This window comes from Xiphophorus hellerii, chromosome 12 (assembly GCF_003331165.1).
Source record: "Xiphophorus hellerii strain 12219 chromosome 12, Xiphophorus_hellerii-4.1, whole genome shotgun sequence".
NCBI classification, from domain to species: Eukaryota; Metazoa; Chordata; class Actinopteri; order Cyprinodontiformes; family Poeciliidae; genus Xiphophorus; species Xiphophorus hellerii.
In genome coordinates, this window is record NC_045683.1 from 31,394,577 (window position 1) to 31,417,765 (window position 23,189).

The window sequence follows — 23,189 nt, forward strand, 5'->3', positions numbered from 1 at the left end:
AATGTTGTTATGAAACCTTGTGACTCCAAGATGTCAGTTTCTGCTTAACTCACAAACGGTGAGCTTTGGGAATGTTATTGTCTTTCATATATCAATATTGCACTGTTACATTTCTGCCCTCCATTCCCATGGTGTTGGAAGATGTGATGTATCATGCTCTAGCTTCACCCATCTACATATGTAAGACTGCAGAGTGATCGGTTCATGTCAAAACTTTAAAACTCAAGAGGAAGATAAATGATCAGCATCTCGCCTCCTGTGGTGAAAAATTAGGCGAGATTGCCCTCTGCTGTACTTCATAAGCAGTCAGCCAGAAACAGCTGCATCAGTCAGAAATGGATGTCAAGGTTGTTTCCTGTTTCCAGAAACCTGGATGCTCAGGCGTTCTGCAGGTGCACTGTAAACGTTTTATCTGGGTTCCTGAAGCCGTGTTGTGTTTGCAGACGCATTTGAACAGGAAGTCCAGCGTGAAAATCTGCTTCTTCTTTCAAACTCCTGTCAGTCAGGCTCCTGTTGCTGTTGGACAACCAAACACACTTCTCAGATGAAGCTTAACCAGGTTTGATTTGATCCAGAGAGACTCATATAAGGAGACACTTTGATACATTTCAACATTAGTCCCATGTCGTGAAAACTGTAGGTTTCACAAATGAACTCTGTCAAGTCTATGTGGTCCAAGTCCAAGTTTGAGCGGTCTATATGTTGTGCTCTTCAATTCAATCTGAGGAGGTATAACAATGACATGGATTCATAGAAATGCTCAGATTTTGTTTTTGTTTTCTGCAGAAGCAGAATTTTTGCTCATTGTTAATGTCTGATCAGTCTAAATACTTAAAAGTACAGAGACAGCTCTTTAATTTAGCACTGAATCATCAGTCACAAGTTAATATAACATGTCATTATGGTTATACTACTGTGATAAAAACCTCCTGGAGGGGGCGCATGTCCCATGACTAAACTGATAAGACATTTTTTGGGTTGCTTTTATTTTAGATGTTGCCTTGGGCTGCCCTCTTGTGGCATGCTGCCCTGGGCAGAAGGCCATAACTCCCATATCAAAACCTCTAACTGTGTGCTGTTACAGTAGGTGAGATTTGTTATTGCATAACAACACTTGCAATAATTAGCTACAGTGAAGAATCTTGTTTCTTGACCGAAGCGTTACAGAAGCTGCTTTTTCAAGATCGTGCCTCATGACAGAAACCGCCTTCATGGTTCCACCTCCAGTGCAGGTTATTATTTCCCCGCTCATTCTCCACATGATCTACTTTTAAGGATTTGTTTGTCCTTGAGTAATACATTGCCAATGACACTGTTGAAAGCAAGCGTTCGGACTAAGATGAGGATTTACACTGAAGCGTGTCCTAGAATGACTTTGAGAAATTCTCTCTCCAGGAAATCCCTTGTTGTTAATCCTCATAAGAGACCAAAAGCCCCTGCTCAGCTCACTGAGTGCAATGACATTATTAAGATCCGGATCGCACGCACAGGGTGATTACTGTTGCTGTGCCGGCCATTTTTATTACCATGCCTGATAAGGATGTTTTCAAAAAACCTTTTAATCAGTGGGGTAGAATTTAAGGTTACGAAATGATTGTTTTTCCAGCAAAATTACAGATGCTGCAATTATTGCTTACCCAACATTTAATATTTTCTATGATCCTCTTTTGCTAATATGACAGTATGTCTTCTCCTATATTAGTTCACAATGTTGAAGCATAGAGAGAGCATGAGTGTCTCTGAATTAGGGATGGAAACCAGCAGTCAATGGTCTGTACTTGCAGAGATCTTTATCTAGTCTAGAGGACTCCAAAGCACTTCACACTACACTGAGTCATTCACACACTGACTGTAGTGAGCTACTATGTTGTAGCCAGAGCTACCCTAAGGCAGACTGATAGAAGCAAGGGCCCCCCAAACATGGCTTTTAACATGTTTGACCACATATAATTCAAAAATATATATTTTTTAAATATAAAAAGTGTTGATTTAAGCAGTACCTCTGAATAAACTGAAATTTATCACAGCATGATGGCGTCAATGCTACAAAGGATATGCTTCTGTTTATTTAGTTCTTTTATGTAGTCAGTCAGTCACAAACAACACTCTATTTGTTGATGTGAGGTATCTATTTTTCTTCATTTCAAAAGTCAAACATTTTTGGCTGTTGAAAACTCAGAAAATTTCATAACTCGAAAATTTTCAACTTTTGAACTTCCAAGTTTTTCTAGAAGATTTCCGAGATTAATATTTGGTCTATTTGGTCCAAAATTTACTACTCCTTTTTTTCTATCCCCAATAGCCCTAATATGACATCATAAATAATTGTGTCAGGGGTCATTTTTTTTGTTTGTTTTCTGAAAATCTTTATTCCGTCAACTACTTTATTTTGCTTTTGTTTTTATCTCCCAACAGAAACTGCTGCCCTGACCTACTGTCAGCCTGAACCAATCTGAGCGGTAGTTCTGACAATTAGATAAAAATATTAAAATAGGGAAATCCAGCTGCAGTAAAACAATCAGAAAGTGAATGATTTTATTTCTGATATGTTTGGCTGATTTTTGCCAGGGTGGAAACATGAACCTAAACTGAATGTTACTAGCTTAGGCTGCATCCTCACTTTAACCTTCGGAGTCAGAATAAATCTGATGTTTTCTTGAACCACAAGATGAACTCACCTTTTCTCTCAATGCTCGTCATGCATCATTTCCTGGATGCTGGCTGCTCGGTCAGCTATCTCTTAGAAGAGATGGATTGAACAGAGTTTCTTTAGGAGTCTGTCAGTGGGACGCTCTGAGTTCTTTACCAGATGTTCAGCAGACATGTTACACATTAATATTTTCAGGGAAATTACTAAGAACCGCTGCTGGAAGGTCGACATATTTGGGACTGCGTGACGTACATCTGCTGATATTAGACCTCAAACTTCCTTTAGAATCAATCAAGAAAATCCCTCTGGATATAATTTGACTGTCATCTTTATGTTGGTCTTTATAAATCCCATTTATAAAAAGAAAGAACGTTTTTAGAACTACTACAAGATTTTCAGCAGTTTATTCATCTGAATTTTAACAGGCTAACTGAAATAGTACTTTTTACTGACTTTACTGATTTACTAATTCAGTAAAGATAATGAAATCTATGCAATGTTTTGCAATTTAATGTTTCCCTTTTGTGCTAAATTAATAAAAATTGTGTTACAGAACACTTACTAGTGCTCATTCCTTTTCTGAATAAAGAACTAGAAGTATCACTGACATGACTGGGCGGCTGCTTCACATTATTTTCATTTGGTTTACAGGCACCAACTTAAACTCCAAAAGCCCCGATGCCTGCATGATGCATATTATAGGAAAAGAATGTGAGCTGCAACCATAAAATGTCTCACCCGTTCATCATCTCAAATTCTTTTTTTTTTATTATTATTATTGTCTGCTTTTTTTTTGGTCGCAGAATCTAGTTTAAAGATGTCCGATCTTTTTACATTTGTCACATTTCATATGCGTTGTTTCATATCCAGCGAAATAAAAGCTAAAGCAGAAACCTGTCATGCTTGGTGGTGGTTGGTTGAGGATCCAAATGCAGAACAGCAGAGAAATAGAGTTTATAATGAAAATATGATGAACAACAACTTACAGAAATTTTACAGAAAGCCAAAATCCAAAGCAAAATATAATCTGAGGAACACAGACCGGAAAACACAATGAGACAAAGGAACCAGACTAATGAGTGAGTGAGAGAGAGGACGAGAAAATAAATCTAACAATAGAATCTAACAACAAGAAATAAACTAGAATCACAGAGGAAGCAGTAACTAAAGAACAGGAGCAGGAACAATGATGAAACTAAAGCAACTAAGAAAGCATTGAACTGAAGTAAAATCAAAGCATAGCTGATCTAAATAAAAGAAGAGGAACTAAGAAATACAGAAAGCAAACTTGGACTTGGACTAAACAATCCAAGTACAAACCTGGTTGTAACCTTATTAAAAGCAGCAAATGTTATATTTTCTCTCACTGTTGGATTGGACGGGGAAAAAATTAGAAATAACTTTATTACCTGTTAAGCTTCAAAATGTTTCTGAAAAAATGCTCTGGTATTATTTTTGTTTATTTAATCATATGAAGTCATACATGTCTTCCACTGATTGGGTCATGTGTTGTGCTCAGCATGATGGTAATTAGTAAGGAATCACAGAGCGCCCTCATGTGGTCAAAAGCTCCAGTGCACTTTGGGATATTTACTGCTGGAGGGAAATTAGAATATAGTGAGAAAATGAACATATTATTTTATTTATATTTATGGTCTACATAATCAGGAGGGAGACGAAAGGTCAATAGAGAAGAATCTGGCAGTTCAGAGGGCTGGATCCATGATAGTGTTGTAGAAAAATGTGAACCAGCAACAGGGATAAGCGCAACAAAAACAAAACCCATTCAAGAGTTTAGAGGAGATTCATAATTCTGCTGGAGTCAGAGGTCGAAGAGCGACTGGGACACAAGCTGCAACTGTTTCAGAGATATTAGAACCATCTAACCTGGGCCCAGGAGAACCAGAACTTAATTCCAAAGTCCTGTTTTCAGATGGAAGTAAAAAAAATCATCACCTGGAAGTCAAGGTCCCAGAGTCTTGGAGGACCAGAATCCACGAAGCGTGGAGTCCAATGTGACGCGTCCACAGTCAGTGATGGTTTGGGTTCCCATGTCCTCTGCTGGTTCTGGTCCACTGGGTTTTCTGAACTCCACAGCCAGTGCAGCTTCTAGCAGGAAGTTTCAGAACACTTCCTGCTTCCCTCTGCTGACCAGCTGGATGGAGAGGCTGATTTGATTTCCATCTGGACTTGGTGCCGACCCACACTGACTACGGTACCAAAAGCTAGTCCAATGATCATGGTGTTATTGTGTTTGATTGGTCAACAACCTCCTCTGACCTTTAACCCCACAGAGAATCTCTGAGCTGTTGTTAAGAGGAAGATGATAGACAGCAGACCAACAGTGCAGTAGACCTGCAGGCAGCTGTCAAAGCAAGCTGGGCTCCAGAACCTCAGGAGAACCACAGGCTGATCTCCTCCATGCTATGCTGCACCGATGCAGTAATTTATCCGTTCATTCAGCCACAACCAAGTATTGAGTACTTTTCACTAGGGCCACATTTCTGCATTAAAAAAAAAGTTTTTTACTCATCTGACATGATGGAGCTGATTTATCACCTGAAATGTATCAGTGAGTGTATAATGGATCCATGTTTCACTGTCTAAAATAAATTAATGTTTCAATGATTTTCCAATTTATTAAAATTGATCTGTCTAAACATCAGGACATTAGAATACAGAGTCTTTGCATGGAGGGCATTTTAAAATCTTTATTAAATCAAAATACAAATATGGAACAAAATTTCCTCTGTACAAAGAGTTAACTAACACATGACTTTCTATCCACAGAATGCAGCAGAAAGAACGAGTACGACTGATATCACCGCTACAGATGAAGGCTCTTCATCCTAATCTCAGCAAGGCCTTTAGAGGAATAACCCAGATCCACGGGAACAGAGGTGGAGGGAAAGCAAAAAGTGACTAGTTTCAGTTTCTGAAGCAGTATTTATCAAAACATTGTTTATTCTGTTGCAGAACAGTGAGGCAGTGTGGCACTTCCTACATGTCAGCGTTGCTGGCCCACGGAAACATCAGCTGGCTCAAACGGAACCGCCGCGCGGTTCTGCCTCTGAGCGGACGAAAGCCTGCATGTGACGTCAGGTGGATGCCGATGAAAAGTGAAGCCCTTTTGTTGTAAACGAACCAGAAGTCCAGGCTCACGTCAGCCGAGCATCTGCTAGTGCTACAACCAGAACACACTGTATAGGCAGGAAGAAAAGGGGCTTCAGTTTGAGGCTGCTGGAACGTGCAAAACGGAGATCACTACACGTGCAAAAACACTCACGAGAAGAGAAACGGAAATGTGTTTCAGAAAGGATCAGAATGCAACAAGCTGAGGTCAGAACGGAGACGCAGCTTGGCAAGAATGAGCCGGATGAACTACAACACACTTTCAAACGACCTCAACAGAAAACGTTTCTAATCAATAAATATTATCCAGACATTATTTAGATATATTTACTTCTCCGACTGCCCCTCAAGGTTCCCTCTTACTTTGTATCATATACTATAGTGAAATCATATAAAGGACACAAGAACCTGGCCAACGATGTGAACCAGTGGCCAACATTCTGCATCATGTCTGACTGAAGCCTCTCATGCACAGAGATGGATCAGTGTGTGTTGAGGTCTAAAAGCATGCTGGTTCACCAGCCTCACTCTGAACATTCACCACTATCCGGACGCAAAGAAAAACATTCAAGGTCACAAGAGATTTTAGAACATGTTGTAAATTTTAAAAAAAACAACAAAAAAACCCCATAAAAGCAATACAATTCTGAAGGATAAGATGTTCTAAAACCCAATGTTCATAATATACTGTTATGCTTAATCATACAGGAAAGCACATTTAAAAATATTCCAAGATTACAGAACATAAATACAGGCACTTCTTTTTCTAGGAAAGTAGGTCGCTTACAAGGTGGAGAAGACGAGTCGATAATAAGGAAGATAATCAGGTTCTTTTTCCATTCCTACAGTGCTGCGTAAAACTGGATTTTTCTTCTGGTTTTTGTTCCTCTTAAATGTTTCAGATATGTCTTGCAAATTTTTATACCGGGTAATGATAACCTGATAATCTACAAAATGCAGCTTTCCAAAATTGATTTTTTTTTATTATGGAAAGAAAAAACAATCCAGAGCAAACTGATCGCTTTATGCAAAAGCTTCTTCACCCCCTTTGTTAATTATGAATCAACAGTGATTAACCATAATGCTTGGTTCATCTTGGTTGCCCTAGCCTCAGCCGAGCCTGACTCACTTTTAAGAATACAATAACAAAAAAAAAAGAAAATTACATAAAACTCATCTGACAACAGGAAACTGGACAAAGCACCTAAAAAACAACAACAAAACACACCAAGCCCTGATCTAAGGAATTTCAGGGTCAAAGACTCCTCTCACAAAAGAAAAAAAAGGAAAAAATCATTCTGACCAAAAGGACTTCTAGAAGAACATCCTGTGGATGTTGAGATCATACATGGTGGTGGCAGTGTGATTCCTGGGGCTGCTTCCTGCTGCTATAGGGTTAGGTCCAAGGTTAGGGTTAGGGTCATGACCTTACGCTCAAGCACACATGGGTTATGCAGCAGAAAAATAACCCAAAGCCCACAAGAAAGTTCAACTTTGCTAAAAAAAAAAAATAAATTATTATTATTAATAATAATAATAATAATAATAATAATAATAATAAATTATTTCAAAGTGGCCTAGTCAAAATTTATATTTAAGTGCCATTTAAAAATCCTGAATGTTCCAATGTGGCTGAATGAAAATATTTAACCAAAGATCCTCTGGAGTTTTGCAAAACACTCATTTTCAGTTGAATCAAACCCATGATGGTTCTAGCTCCGGGGGGTGATTACTTTTCTGGAAAACTGCTTATATGTAATTACTCGGTTTATCTCCATCTGATATTAAGACGCTCTGAAACATGCAAGTGTAACAAAAATAAAAGAAATCAACACCAGAAGACATGTAGTAAGGTGACACACACTTTGACCTCACTGTATGCCCTGATAGCTTTATCAAGAAAAATATATTTGTAGAGATTGGAAACAAGTGTTTCAGCTAGGGGTGCACTGATTTATCAGTGCCAATTTCCTTCACTTGGGGAGTTTGGTGATCAGTTGATGCTTACATGTGAAGTCGATCTTATCTTATCAGCAAAGGTCTTAAAAATCAGCCACTGTCCTCTTTAGCTCTGCTGTGAGCCATGTTTGAGTGATAGACTGGTCATGTTTGCAAATTTGTAGTTACCTATAGTCACCCTACTGTTACCAACTCAGTGACTTCCTTGCTAAATTTAGCAACATTTCAGACACAAAACATTTCAGCCAACATTGGAATCGGCAGATCAAGCTTTTTGAAGATTAGTAATCTGCTGGAAAACTGTCATCGGTGCACCCCGAGTTTCAACTCAACAAAAATCCCATGAAACTGTAAATGTTTCCAACTGGAAAGTTGGAACATTCAAATAATACCAGAACTCAATAACATCAATTCATTTCAGCCTGCAGTCTCCATTTGTACTGCATCTCTGAAGTCATCTTTCTGGTTATTTTTGCTTTGATTTGTATTTTCCTGTTGCCCTTTTAGAGAAAGTTTGAATCTTTTACATGTTGTCAATGTCTTCAACTACTTTTTTTAAGGAAGGGATAGTTTCGAGAGAAAGTGTTGGAAGATTATAACGCTGTTACAGACCATCAGCAGTCCATAACTCTCTGTCCACCTTTATTCAGTGTAACCAAAGGCAACAAAATAATAACCAAGGCTTGATTCATACTTCACACCATAGAATTTCTTTCAGAGGAAAGGAACTGGAAAGACACATAGAGAGGAATGTTAGCAGCAGAAGAACTGCAGACAGAACTGATGGGATTCAAGAGACGTTCAACAAATGATTCCTCAAGAACAGCAGAGCCGGACACGGACCAATCGCTGTTATGCAACAGTATGTGAGAAATTCTGACAACACTGTGAGCAAAGCTTATGAGAGAAATATAAAATAAGAATGATGAAATCACCAAATATTAGATAGTACACAACAGTGAGCACAACAGCCAATAGTGGTCTGATCTATTGCCTTGACTGTAGACTTTATAATCTGCCTCTCTGTATTGTCAATCATCAGCAATGTTTAAATACATAGTGTATCATTTATAATGCAAAAAAAACAATTCTACAGATGGAATTAAGATGATAAAATCACTTTATGCACCTGATGGGGTATTGGTGCATAGATCGCTGGCACCAAGTGAAGCAGTCAGAAAGAACTGACCAAATCGGATGGATTTCATTGTACAACCAACCAGAACTGTATGTGGCGTCTGGGTGATCAACGTGGCAGGTGATGCTCTTTTTTTTTCACAATGCGAACCCAAAATATGACACTAACCAGACTCCATCAAGTTCAATTCATTTCGTCTGGCATGTCTGGGATCCATCCTCTGATCTTCACTCAGCGTTTCCGCCGGGGCAACTGCCTACAACATGTCGCTCAAACTGCCACTCGATAAATATGAATTTAGAGGAAATGTTTGAAACGCATTTAAAATGTTATTAAGCATCGGTCACTGGTGTTAAAATATGGAAATACTGTCTGAATAACATCATGGCCTGTACCTCCAATCCACCCATATGATAAATGTAACAGAGTGTATTTCGATTGGATTGAAGATTGTTTATTTGGTGGCGTTAACTCAAAGGTCTGATAACAATCAGACCCGGGCAGGTATTTTAGAAGTTTTAGTTTTAGCATAAACTTTTTCAGTTTTCCATTTCTCCTTTCAGATGTAGAAGCTCTGATCTCCTTTTCGTTCAAACAATCTATCCAGAATGGACCATCTGGGTTCTACGTTTGGTGATTAAATTTCTTTGGTTGCTTTTCTCCCAATTGTTTTAAAAGCGTGGCCTATTTTTCCTTGTGCATAGCTTGCACACCTGTATTAAACGTATTACTTAAATAAGTCTGAAGTCCTATTAGATTACACCACCTTCAAAGCAAAGCGCTGATTTCATGAACATGACTTTTGAAATATGTTGAATGCCAAACTATCAACAAGTCACATCAAAACAGAGAACAAGACCAGCAGGAGAAATGTGCATACTGTATGTGGACTCAGACATACAGTAACTATAAACACATATGAAACTACAAGTGTTTTAGCTCACGTGTTACCAGAACATTATGTTGGCTTTCATTAAGCAAGCAGCATATTAATGCTGAGACTGCAGCGGCTTGTTACTGTAACTGCTTCACGATCATCAAACCAACTTAGACCACATAATACAGCTGACAAGTTGTTCATTTTCTCCTCCTTAAAGCTACTGAGTTTGCAAACAAGGCGATGATTACAAAGAGGATCTGACTGAAAGTCTGAATCCAGGAACACCTGTTCCAGAACCACTCGGATCGGCATCTGGGACAAAAGAAATATCTAGATAGTTTTTGGTTTTATTAACTCACATTTTCTTATTTTTAATTAACTCAGACCACTTTCTTTTCAGCTTGACTCACATGTGGTTATTTTCTCTATTAAACCCTTCAATTAATCCTGAACCAGCTAGTTAAGACGGAAGGAAACTTGTGGAAGCAGAAAAACAATCTTGTTGGTGGAACGATCACAGAAGACTTAATGAGAGTCATTAAAGAAGCTGAATATTTTCAGGGACTTGTGTGTTTGTTAGTTATCTTAGCGGTTAGTAAATTCCCATTTTTTGGGTTATAACTAGTAATAACAAGAGCGTTAACTAGTGTCTACAGGAAAGCTTCCTTTAAACCTTGAAGGTGAGCTCCTTCTGAAGCACCAGGACCTTCAACATGTGCATGAGGGATTAATGAGGTGGGCATAATCGGCTTGTTTCACATAGTACACTACACAGTTGTTGGAATGCCTTGGTTAGTAAAAATGCTGTTTAAAGTTCTGCAGTCACTTTGGTGAATAGTCACAACTTTGATGCATAAAAACTCCTTCTGATTGGTAAAACATAGACTGAAGGACTTGAATAGCCAACAAAGAAAAAATTATATCTTGCATATTGTCAACAACAACTGATTGCAAAACCAAACGACAACACCCCCCCGAGAAGTGCCGGTTACTGCTAATACAAAGGCTGGTTGATGAACAGGTTAGTCGCAACAAAAGGCAAAGTTGGGATTTCTGCTCTTACGATTTCTCTAGAGCCCAGTGAGGTCGACGATGGCCTTTATGAAGATGGTGTCGTCACGAATGTAGGAGTTTTTGGAGTCCAGCTTAGACAGAGGACAGAAGAGCGGGCAGCCGCTGGCGATGTTCATGTCGCTGACGGGCCTCTGGAAGGACGAAGATGAGATGTCGGGCCGGAAGGCATCGATTATGTGCTCCCTGTTGTTCTGGTCAAGCAGCATGAGGGTAACCTACACAGATGGTACAAGTATTACCCAACAGCAGCTTCAACGGGGAACCTGGAGCTGAGGCAGCTTTTGTTTCACTGTTTGCAGGCCGGTATTAGAGATTAGTGCAGCAGAGTTTGGACTACATAAGACTATCCTCTACAGATCAGACTGAACTAAGGTTAATAATGCGAATCCCACTAAAGGTGCATTTCTATTGCAGGTTTCAGTTTTCTGGGATCTGTTTTTTTAACACCTAGAGCAAATCAGAATATCAGGGTAAAACCCTCAGGAAACAGCCCTCTTTCAATTTCAGGGCATAATAGAAAACTTATCTGGTCTTTGAAGTAACCTCAGGAGAACAAGAGCCCACAATAGACTTCTCAGTCATTTATTTAGAGCGAAGGCAAAATAAAAATGCTCTGAATGAAAAATTAAGTACATCTCAAGAGTTAACAGCTTGTAGACCTTTCTCTAAAGCTGTGGTATGTAACCTTTTTACATATTTGTTAAAACTGTCACCATGTTGTGACAGTTTGTAACAGACAGATAATCTGTCTCAGCTATTGCCTGAATTTATGACCGTAAAACACTTTAGTGCACAAAGGATTCATGTTCCACCTGTGGTTGCAAACAAGCTCAGGTCTACAGCCCTCCACTATGGTGCTTAACACTTGGTGAGACGTGTTTGTCCTGGTTCTGTTTCTAAAAACTTCCACCTTGCCTTCCACCATGTCCAAATACATCTACTTCTGTCTTATTTCTTCAAAGCAAATTGTTCCAGAACAATGTCGTTCATTCAGATGCAACTTAGCCAACATGCATCTTGCTGCCATATTGTTTTTAAAGGAAAGAGGCTTTCTCCCGGTAACCCTAGTAAATACAGCTGCACAATGGAAACTGAATTTTATTTGTTGTAACCAGAGGATGAGAAAAGTGCAAATCATGTAGGATGTGTGATTGATAGAAGCATTTACTGTATGCTGTGGTTGTTACAGTCTGATGAGCGTCTGCTTTGCACCTTACTTTCTTTTGTTCCTCAACAGGGAAAGCTGTCTACTCCTCTATTTAGTAGATTATAATATAAGATATAAGTAGATTAATACAGCTTTATATCGTACACTCTGTTGTGGTGTTCTCTGTGCTGGATGTATTATAGGCTTATTAAACATCCCACAAAAGCCTGGAACCAAAGATCAAGCAAATAATTTTGGCCTGTCCAGGCAGCCTGGTTCCAGTCTAGATGGAGAGTCCTACAGCTGGTTTGAATTTATTTGGATTCTGTTCAAAAATGGCAACATGATGTTTAAACTGATCAAAAAAATTTTTTAAAAAGACTTCTACCTTCTGATTGAAAGGCCACTTAAGGAGTGCGTCGCTGTGTCCTCTCATCACCACAAAGAACAGAGACAGGTGTGTGCCACGGCCCGTCCCGTCACCATTCAGGTAGATTCGTAAGCACATCTTGTAGCCGTATTTACTCGTATAAAACGCTGGAAGACAAGATCAAGCAACTGAGTGAGTGTGAAGATCTTGGTTATTCCAGGCCAGAAGCGCTTGGTGAGAGCATCTCCGGATGGAATGCTGACCGGGAGAGAACATAGCAGGAGCGCGGCCAGCCACGGCATCCTGCCTCTTCTTGGTGAAATCAGAGATCTTCCAGATAAAGACGCCATCGTAGGTGGCTGCAGACATCTCCCTCATCTTCCCCTCCATCTCCACGATGGACAGATCCCTCAGGCTGACCGTCCTTTCCAGCTGACGGACCTGCACCAAAGCACCAGAGGAATAAGACCATTTTAGCTGGATACTTTCAATCCGCTAAATCCAAGGAACACAGCAGACGGGTGAGGGAGGGATCTCTGGAGAAACTTAAAGCAGGGTCAGGTTCTTGAAAGATATTTCAACCCATTATCTGAAAATGGAAAGAGTATGGCGCAACTCCATACCAAGACATGACCATGGACCTAAACTGACAGGGTATGATGTAGTGTTACTAAGTATGTTATGGTGTTATGGGCTACGATGTGGTGTTACTGGGTATGTAAAGAGGCATCCAGGGCTCATTCATACCTTGTTGCTGAGAAGCTCAATCTTGTCCTGGTCCAGTCTGTGCTGGCGGTTGTAGGCTTCCATGGTGGTGCAGGAACGCTCCATCTCCCGGTTCAGGACGCAGACGATGTTTTCAAACGTGTTCACTTTCAGCTCCAGCTCCTGGCAGCGCCGGCTCAGCTCAGCCACCTTGGTCTTCTCGCTCTGGAGCTGCAGCTCCAGGGCGGCACCCATGGCGCTGGGCAGAGGGGTGAAGGACGTGGCCAGGGTGAGAGCGCATGCACCCTGCACGGGAGCGGGGCCGCCCCCGCCCAGCTGGCTCATCTTCAGCTCCAGCTCTCTGAGGGACTGGTGCAGCACCTGGAGCTTCTGGCTGGCCACCTCTAAGGTCTGCGGTTGGAGGCTCTCCAGACTCACCTTGATGCCCATGATGAAATGCAGCAGCAGGTTGAGGTGCTCGTACGAACACTGCCGCTCGTGGTCGTGGATCTTCTCTTTCTCCACCTTGGAAACAAAAATAGAAACTGTAAAATTAAGAATATAAACAGTTTATCTCTTTAAAGATTTGTATAAACAACAAAAGAAGACAGTAAGATTATGTGGCAGAGCCGGTTCATAATGAAATACACAATGAATTAAAGGGGCAGTTCTTTGTTTTTTCCAGATATATAGTACCATTTTATAGCACAATCAAGTAACTATGTTAACTTCAGTTGTTAAAAAATGCAATAAATATCAAATAGGACTTAAAAGAAAAATGACTTCATAATTTAATGCTTTGAAATTGAGTCTCTGTCTCTTTAAGCAACTCCTGCTGTTTCTGAAACTTCGCCGTCAGAAAGTCATCACAACATGGCTCCTCTATTAACCCTTTAACAACATTTTTACCAGAGCTGCTCTGAGACGTAGCTCCTATAATAAGTATAGCAGATGCTCAGTTCCACTAACAGCTGCTGGCTAGTCTGAAGGAGCTGAGTGGTGGAGTCACAGGGGAGGACTGCTCTGTGAAGAGGAAGCTTGGAAACTGCAGCTCCGAGGACGAGCTCTAAGCATGTTGTTTGATGAGGGCATAACATTTTAATATTATTACTCAAAAAAGTAGATTTTACCTAAACTTTAAAAAGTTTAATTGTTCTCTTAGACAATTCACAGTTACGATTGTTTTGTAGAACATTCATCAAGCTGAATAAAAACTCACTAGTGACACATAATTCATGGATCTTAAATCAGGCAGGCTTTATAGTCTGGGTTCCAACCAAAATACAATGAGTTAATGTTAAAGTAAGATTCTAGGAGAGATCAGTTATGAGTTTTAATTAAAAAAGACTTTTGGTCAGACTAGCTGATTTGTCAGAGTTGCTTTCACAATGTCAGGGACCGGAATCATTCAGAGTGGTGGTGGGGGAGCGGAGGGTTGATGAGTCATCATAATTATCAACAGGTACAGATGAAAGGAAAAAACAACAGCTGTAACAATTAGCTAGGAAGCCACAAATCCATGAGGTTTTTCACAAATGACTCATGATCTGATTCAGTCAATAATCTAACATGGTAGCTGATAAGCTTTGTTCAGTTATCAGAATCAAAGGTTTGATCATTTTATTTTATAATAACTTATTTTATGGCATCTTTGATTATTACACTGAAAAAAATTTTTGCTTCTTATTTTTCAGCATCTTTCAAAAACTCTTAAGTTGTCCTTAGCTAAAATGGTGGTTTAAACCACATGACTGAGTGAACAGCACACAGCAGCTTGTTATAAATAAATTTAGTCCCACATTAGAATAAAGAATGGTGGTGGAAGCATCATGCTGGGGAGTTCATGCAGCAGCATTCAGCAGTGGCTTCAACCAAAGACAGGAAATGCCTTTGATTCATCATGATCACTGAGTGGAATAAAACCAAAACACTATTGATCACTGATTTGTGATCAATACCAAGTTAAAACAGTGACTATGACACCAAATACTGTTTGGCTGAAGAGCTTCTTAACACAACAGATAGTACTAAATATAGTTGGTGTGATTAGTAATCTGATCAGTCCAGTTTTCTCTAACATTCTAAATAAAAGGATGGGTTTGACAAGGTCAAAAATATTATTACATAAAATAATAAATAAAAAATGTATGAGTTTCACCGTAAATAAAATATTTGCAAGACAGAAAAAGTTTTAGACCCCTACTGTTTATTTTACCCCTGTTGATTTATGCCAGATAAACCTAAACACATGTAATCCTCCTCGTTGCTGTGAACGAGGTGATCAGTGGTCATTTTTCCATGAATATCTGAGGAAAAGTCCTGGAATCTAAATAATATTCAAGTCATTCAATTAAAATAACAGTTTTCTATTCTTTGTTTTTGGCTACTCATAAGCCCCTTATGGAAATGCCACCCTGGGCAATGAGCCATCTTGCCTATGTCAAAAAAAAACTGCTGCGTCATTGTCACATTGCATAAAGAGCAGCTTTAAAGCCAACAGTGCAAGATTTAGCAGACATGTAGCAACTACGGAAGACTAAAAGGGACAACATTAATAAATACATCATTCAATCGTTATAATAACCATTTATATGGCAATCAATTTAACAAACATGTCATTAAATTGTTAAAATCCAAACTTACACTAGCTTATGCAGATATTTAAATGTGTATTCAGTTATTTCACGTCTCCTGTTCCTGCAGGGTTATGATGAAATAATTCTCTGTGCCCAGCCTATCAAAGTCGAGGGCGGGGGCTATAGGCATATCGCTATGCCATGAAGCAGAAGTTAGCTTTTGTTTGCAGCTTCTGATTCAAGAAATGGCTAAAGGGCAATTCCACCTAATTTTACACTACATTAAGCATCTTTAATACGCCCTTGAATGTGATAGGCAAGTTTAACAGAAAACTATTTCATGATGAAATGGTTCCTGCAGGATCAGGAACCATGACTTAATTAAATACACATTTAATTAATTATTGGCATCGGCTATTGTAAGTTTGCATTTTAATAATTTAATGATATTTTGTCAACATTTGTTTACATCATGGTACATTTAATTAATATCTTAAGGATGAGTTTATTTTTCTTGATTTTGTCCCTTTTTATCCTCCAGGAGCAACATCTTCTCCAAGAAATATTTTTCAATAACTTGGCAAACTTACTGAAATAGTCAAAAATGCTACATTTTTAGCTTAAAAATGTTTACCTGGCCTTTTTGTTTGAATATGTCTGTAGTATGATGTATTTCATTTTGCCAAGTTATTAATGATGGAATAGTTATCACAGTAGGCAGTCATGCACATATAGCAATTTGTGACAAAAGTATCTACTTACAGACGTATCGCAGCCAACAACATGAAATCTGCATGGTGTTTTAAATTTACTGCAGAACTTAATATGGTCCACATACTGTAAAACAAAACAAAAATGAAAGAAGCCAATGGCGTAAAGAATGTCAGAGAGTTTGATCTCAAGCTCAGAGCAGAGAGAGGTTCATCAAACTGAAGAATGGAGGAGAGCGGAAACGGCCAGGATACCTTCTCACGGGGGATCTTTTTCTTTGCACAGCCTTCACAGATCATTGGGTACTTGGGGCAGATTTCATCATGAGCCTAAAACGACACCACACATCAGTTCACAACATTTGCTCTCAGGAAGACGCGCAAAACTGTATTTCCTTTTAAAATTTCACATTCGAAATTCAAGTTGTACTTATTTGCCCTTAGCAAGTCTTTATGAACAACGGCAGATGAAAAGCATTGTTCATTCAAATTTTATATGGAGCCAAAAGAAAAAAGTTAAATATTTTTAAAGCTGCACAAAACATAATGATAGTATCTTTACTGCATTATTAGTGTGTGCAACATTAACAACTGTAAGAACCACAATTTGCATGTCACTACCATTTTCTCCCGATTGGATGGAGTTTCAATGGAATAAATGGCCAAACTAAGTGTAAAATGAACTACGACAAATGATTATTGTCTATGATTTATCTGTGATAGATAATTTACAATATGATCTGTCACATAGTCATATGATGATATGACCAATATGATAGTACCTTTATTATGGCATGTCCATGATTCTTCAAAACCATGACTAATCATAGTATTCATTATTCATGAATCCAAACCATGAATATGTTCAATGAAATGGTTTCAGCTTCCTGGCAGCCCAGTGTTTCTGAGGATGACCGTATTTGGTAACTCCTAGCGCAGGTACACACAAGCAGCACATCATGAATAGTGTTTAGTTGTTTAATCCTCACCTTGATGTTCTTTAAGAGGAACGGCTCTTTGCAGTATTTGCAGTTCAGTGTCCTCTCTGGACACTCTCGCTCGTTGTGGCGCTCCTGCTCGTTGGCTCTCATCAGCTCTTTGCACGACGGACACATGATGATCATGAAGTCACAGTTGCCCTCATGGCTCGCCTGCAGGGGCCCAAAAGCAGCAGTTTTCTTACCACTTCTTTATTTCCTTCAAAAGTGCATCACAGTTCATGCCTTTGATGTGCTCATGGATCCAAAATGGTGGGAGATTTTAGCTTTGTTGCGTTTAACAAACAGGAAATAAATAATTAGATTTTTTTTCTATTTGACCACCAATCAGATCAGATCAAAAGCCTTTGTTGACCTCTTGATGACTGATTGGTGCATGTTAATGCAAAGCCTCTGGTAAACTGCTGCTTTATACTGAATTATCCAAATTCCTCATATTTATAAACATAAACATATTATTTATGAGCTGGGTCTGGTGAAATAAATGGATGATTCAAATAGATTTATTTCTTTTTGAAAGGACTAATCTGTCAGAATCCTCAATAAGAGATGAAGGGTGTGGTTGGCCCCAGAGGGAAATAATGCTCTGGGATTTACCTCAAACTCTCTGACGGTTCCAGTCCATGTGCATCCTTCATTAGGACAAACTGCTGCCAAGGCCTCCACCTCTCTCCGAGCTGCGTTGTCTGGGAACGCCTGGACAGGAGAAAACGGCTGTTACCGCTGTGTAGAGTTACAAACTCTCTGCATCGGTTTACCGATGGACACAACACTGGGAGCTCACTTTTCTCCCCTGGCTCTAATTTCTTCACCACATATAAAGATAGACAACAGAACCAGAGTTGCAGCTTCCGTTTTTTTATTTTATTATTATTGTGGCAACAATTACAGAGTAATCAAAAAGTTTTGTAGAACTCGATCCAAGCCGAGCAGCACTGGATCGGAAACCCAGAAAACACTGATACGCTCCTCTGTTGACTCTCAGGGTTGTTTTTATTTTTAGGGTTTTACATCCACATATATTCTGCCTCCCATCAAGAAAATATGTTCAACACTAGTTCAACCTTACTACTGATCCTTTTTTTTATTTCACCTTTATTTAATCAGAATAAATAGAGATTGAGATTAAAAACCTCTTTTTCAACAGAGTCCTGGCCAAGAGGCAGCAACAAATACAATATAGAAAAATTACACAGTTATAAGAAAATGACAAGCTATAAAAAGAAAAGAAAAAAACAGCTACCTGTCTTTGAATAGGGCTCAAGAACGTTTAGTTTGGGTGTAAAAGAACTAAACGAGATGAATTCAGTCAATCTCAACATTTCTTGTAGCAAGTTCCAAGGAGAGGGAGCAGAGTGAACGAAAGCCTTATTACCCAATTCAGTCCGAGGAGAAAGAAGCCGCAAATCATGTGAACGAGAAGTATAACACTCAACATTTCTCAGTGTGACTGCAGTACAAATATAGGCCAGCAGGAGTCTAGGCAATCCCTTGTAAATAAAAGTTAACCAATGGGATTCCCTAGCAAACTTAGTCAATGTAACCATAGTGACAGACATGTGTAAGAGCTGAGCTTTTTGATACTAAAACTTAAACTGAGCCTGAAGTTGACCTGCTGTGGTGGTAATCTCAGGTAAGGACCAAATATCTGAAACATTACAGCAAACAAAAGGAAGGTTCAATGTCCTTACACCGCCAGGCTTGAGAATGGAGGTGGGCTCCTCAAACAACTCCTCCTTGATGCATGCACTGCATTTCTGTGGTCCAGAACTAGGAGAGGGAAAATAGATAAACACACAATACTACCGTTTCATCTGCTTTTAACAACCTGTCAATACATCATACTATTTCCACAGGAGAATTACCAAAAAATATAAGAAATAAATAATAATACAAAGCTGTTGTACTTCGACATGCAAAAGCATTCATACCTGAAACCTTTTTAGATCGAGGGCCAGGATGAATTAATTTCATATAAATTAACTTGTTAAAATATTAATGAAATTATTCTATTTTTTTTCATATACAAAGTTTCTGACAGGAACCTTTGCATTTGCGCGTTTCTGGTACAAATGTAAAGCATCCGCAAACAGCAGTGATGGATGACAAAGCTGCTTCTCTTGCCCACTGGGGGTTCAGCTGTTGATAAACTCATATGTCTATTTATTCAATAATTTAGCAGCAGAAGTATTTTTTTTTATTATTGAAAATCTTGCTTACTTTGTATAGTTTTCAATTAAAATGATTAAACATAATTACCGGTAGTCACACACCCTTACAGACACACCACTAATTTTTTTCAGGTTACAGATGCAAACTTGCGTTTTGAAATTTTATGTGATATACCAACAAAGCTGTAAAGTAAGTGTAATAGGTTTTCCAGCAACTTTGGATCATAATTATCAAAACATTTTAAACTTTAGATTTTGCCATCTCTCTCCAGTTCTTTTTACAAGGTGCAGACTTTTTTTGATTCTGCACGTAAATGTTTTTGTCATACTGCCAGTAACATTGTTTAACTTTAATATCTTTAGCAACTCACCGCTTGTCAAGAAATCTTATTAGATACGTCGATTAGAGAGTACTTCAGTAGTGAGTTTATTATTCACCGACTGACATTGACCCAGAATTAGGTACGTTTCCGTTTTTAGTCCTACGGGAGAACTCAAATGAGAACTCTTGTGTTTCTTTATACTCTGATAGTTGTTATTGCAAAGCTGTGACAGCATCTCAGCTATATTTAATCACACACTCTGATAATGATTTGTTGACATTTTTTCCTTTTTGCGACTAAAGGACAGCAAAGAAATGGGAAAAGTGCCATTCCATCCTACACATGCGCACTTTCAGACTGGAAACCGGGTGATCTCATTCTCAGCTCACCGTCACTCCAAAAAGAAAACCAATATGGGATTATTTTTAATTTATTGTATTCAATAACGAACATATAACGGTATCATTTGAAGTCCTACTGCCGATTTCTTTTCAAGATAAAAATGGAAGCAGTATATGTTGCTTCTGGTTAGAGTAAATACGTTATTCCAAATTTAAATAGACAGCCCAAACTCCATTCCAAAAATGCCGAATTTTAAACATTGAAGTTGTATTTAAAGCTTTGGTGGGGTATAATTAATGGAATAAAAGAGTCGAACCTTCTGGTATATTCGGCATGCAAAGCGATTTGATAGTGATTTTATTTCCTTCACGTCGGGCCAAACTTTTCACCTTTTTCACTTCCAAACCAGCCTCATCAATGAAAACACACAACCAGCTCATCACTCAGGTCGAGATTTTCTCTTGGCTCAGACAGTGTTTGTGAATTAGCCGTACGCCATATCCCCCCTCTAATTCCCTTGACGTTATTCATTTTTAATCCTATAAAGCGCTTCCCGTGATAACCGGTGGAGTAGAGTTAAAACGTGAATTGTGTGAATGGAGTCTGGCGGTGGGCTCCACACACTCCAGCTAGCTCCCTCCACTAGCAGCCCCCACACTCACCACTCACCTCACCAGCTTGTTGAAACAGAACGAACAGAAGCGGTGGCCGCACTGGGCCTGCAGGGGCCTCCGCAGGATTTTCTGACACGAGTTGCACAGATGCTTGTCCTCCAGGTTGTTGGCCAGAATTTTCTTTGGGAAGCCCGGCTTGTTGCCTTCCAGGGAAGATGGTGGAGACGGCTCTTGTGCAGCCATTATTCCCCTTGAACAATATCGGGGGGCTCAGCGGGGTGTGTTCAAGACAACAAACACCGACTGGTGTAGTTTTCGAAATAACCGCCAGCAGTGACTCATTGCTTTTTGGCAAATTTATTAAAACGTGTGTACCTGCTTATGTTTACGAGCCCATAACGACGTCTGCCGCTCACGTGCACGGAGCAGGCGTTTGAGTGAGACGGCAGTGACAGCTGAGGATGCAAGCCCGAGAGAGCCGGAGCATCAGGAAGCACGCTGCGGTGGAGTGGACTGGGCTCAATGGATTGGACCTGAGGAGAGGTGATCATCTCGGAAGCAGTGTCAATTCTGAGTCTTCAAAGTAAGGGCCTGTTGGAGTGACCTGTTCGAGCCTGCGTGGAACATAATTTGTTTCCAATGTATCAGGACATAATGAAAATGATCTGCTATTTGTTATTCGGATCATCTAACCTGTACAAAAACATAACATACTCTAGATTTTTGTTATTTAATAAACTGAAATGAATCCAAAATGCAACATCCATGTATGAAATGCTAGTACACCCCATCAGTAGCTTGTGGAACCACCTTCTGCTCCAATGATCCATAGATTTTCTATCTTATACAATTAAGTTTGCTAACATCCATGTTGGAGAGTTCCTTTAAGATCCTGCCGACACATTTCTATCAGCTTATGGTCCAGACTTTGACTAGGCCACTGTAATTGCTCCAATCTTCTTTTTCAACTATTCTGTTGTGGATTTGCGGCAGTGTTTGGGATGTTTGTCCAATGGATGACAGATTTTGTCCAATGGATGACAGATTTTGTCCAAGTTTCAGCTGTCAGATATTTGTCTCTAGAATGTTTTGATGCTGCCTATGACTTGAAGATCCTCTATAGCTGTAGAACAAGCTGAAATCATTATGCTTCCAGCATGGTGTTTGTGCTGACATGATGTTTCTTTATTTTAACCAAATTTGGTGCCCTTCATAAATACATTCCTGTTGATTCCCTTTTGGTCAAGCACACTGTATTTGTGGTTGAAAGATATACTTATTCTTTTTCAAATTCTTTTTGTGTTGTGCCTGTCATTTTATATCTGAATCATCTTCCTCCTCCGTCATCCACTGTGTGTTACTAAACATATCAGGTTACTTGTAACTCTGTGCCTGACCTGTTCACCATTGCCTTGATATTTTGTTCTCAGAAGATTGTCTGTCATTGATCTTGTGCCTTTTCTTCAGTTTTACAAGTTCATTTGACAAATTACCATCCTCGTTGTTAGACTGAATTTAGATCCATCTCCACCACACCACACTGTTGACAATTTCGGGCCAGTAGAGTCAGTTTGTAGATCTTGGTTTTTTTTGTCTTGTTCATTTCCCTGTGAAATGCAAGGTTTAGCCATGGACTGACCCTCAGAGGACAGTCACTCATCAAAAGGTTAGCTACAGTCTGAAATGTTTTCCTTGTGTGAATATTTTTTTTCCCTGAAAAATGACAGGCATCAAGTAGTTTGGAAATGATCATATAATGCAAGAGTAAAATGTTGATGATCTGTGGTCATTGGTGATGTCTTTCATCTTTAGCATACACATATGCGCCACACCAGCAAACTTTGAGGTGGTCATATTGATAATCATGTCAGTTTAATTGGAGGCACCTGTTGTACTTTAAAATTCCCTGGAAACAGAAAAGGTGTGCCTATTTTTCCACGCAGCTTTTTCATTTTGGTTACTATCCCATTTAGCATTAGTACAACTGTTGAAACTATGACAACTACACTGCAAACTTCAGCAGCAGGAGGTCTAGGCATTTTTTGCCTAGACTCTATATATACCTTCATACGAAAATTAAGTCAACAAAATAGCCACAAAAAACACTTACAAATTATTTTTATATCACTGTCTCTTTTAAGAAAACAAAGACCATTTTAAAGTAAAAATGTTCATAGTCTCATCAGCCAAAATAATAAAAAAAATGCTCACTTTCTTTAACCTCCTTGAAAATGTCCCCTCTCCCTATTTCAGCGAAACATGCCAGAAGCTCATTTTGAACTTCTGGTTTATTTTGGCATTTCTGGAACTTCAGGCAGAAGATTTAAGCTTTATTTAAGTTGACCTTGTTCTGTGAGGTTTCTGTTTCATAGTGTTCTTGTTGAAAAATTGTTTTCAATA

General features: G+C 39.1%; 1 protein-coding gene across 2 annotated transcripts; it reads right to left on the minus strand.

Moving 5' to 3' along the window:
* Nucleotides 1-5,341: 5,341 nt before the first annotated feature.
* LOC116730282 (TNF receptor-associated factor 2-like) lies at nucleotides 5,342-22,531 on the minus strand. Of its 2 annotated transcripts, XM_032579370.1 has the most exons (11): nucleotides 20,845-22,530; nucleotides 19,031-19,109; nucleotides 17,937-18,035; nucleotides 17,331-17,492; nucleotides 16,597-16,671; nucleotides 16,394-16,468; nucleotides 13,098-13,580; nucleotides 12,614-12,791; nucleotides 12,369-12,517; nucleotides 10,823-11,048; nucleotides 5,342-5,850 (listed from the first exon to the last, which is right to left on the minus strand). In XM_032579370.1, the coding sequence occupies exons 1-10, from the start codon at nucleotides 21,030-21,032 to the stop codon at nucleotides 10,830-10,832; spliced, it is 1,707 nt and encodes a 568-aa protein (XP_032435261.1). In that variant the 5' UTR covers nucleotides 21,033-22,530; the 3' UTR covers nucleotides 5,342-5,850; nucleotides 10,823-10,829. The 2 variants fall into 2 exon arrangements, with proteins under 2 accessions (XP_032435261.1, XP_032435262.1); XM_032579371.1 differs by lacking the exon at nucleotides 16,394-16,468 and having other exon boundaries at nucleotides 20,845-22,531.
* Between the last annotated feature and the right edge of the window lie 658 nt (nucleotides 22,532-23,189).

What these genes read in the sequence shown, in the direction of transcription:
- LOC116730282 (XM_032579370.1), bottom strand. Translation starts at nt 21,032, where the DNA reads ATGGCTGCACAAGAGCCGTCTCCACCATCTTCCCTGGAAGGCAACAAG. An exon ending in TGTTTCAACAAGCTGGTGAG is followed by an intron (nt 19,110 to 20,844) that starts GTGAGTGGTGAG and finishes TCCCTCTCCTAG; the next exon opens with TTCTGGACCACAGAAATGCA. An exon ending in TCCTCTTAAAGAACATCAAG is followed by an intron (nt 16,672 to 17,330) that starts GTGAGGATTAAA and finishes GTGTCGTTTTAG; the next exon opens with GCTCATGATGAAATCTGCCC.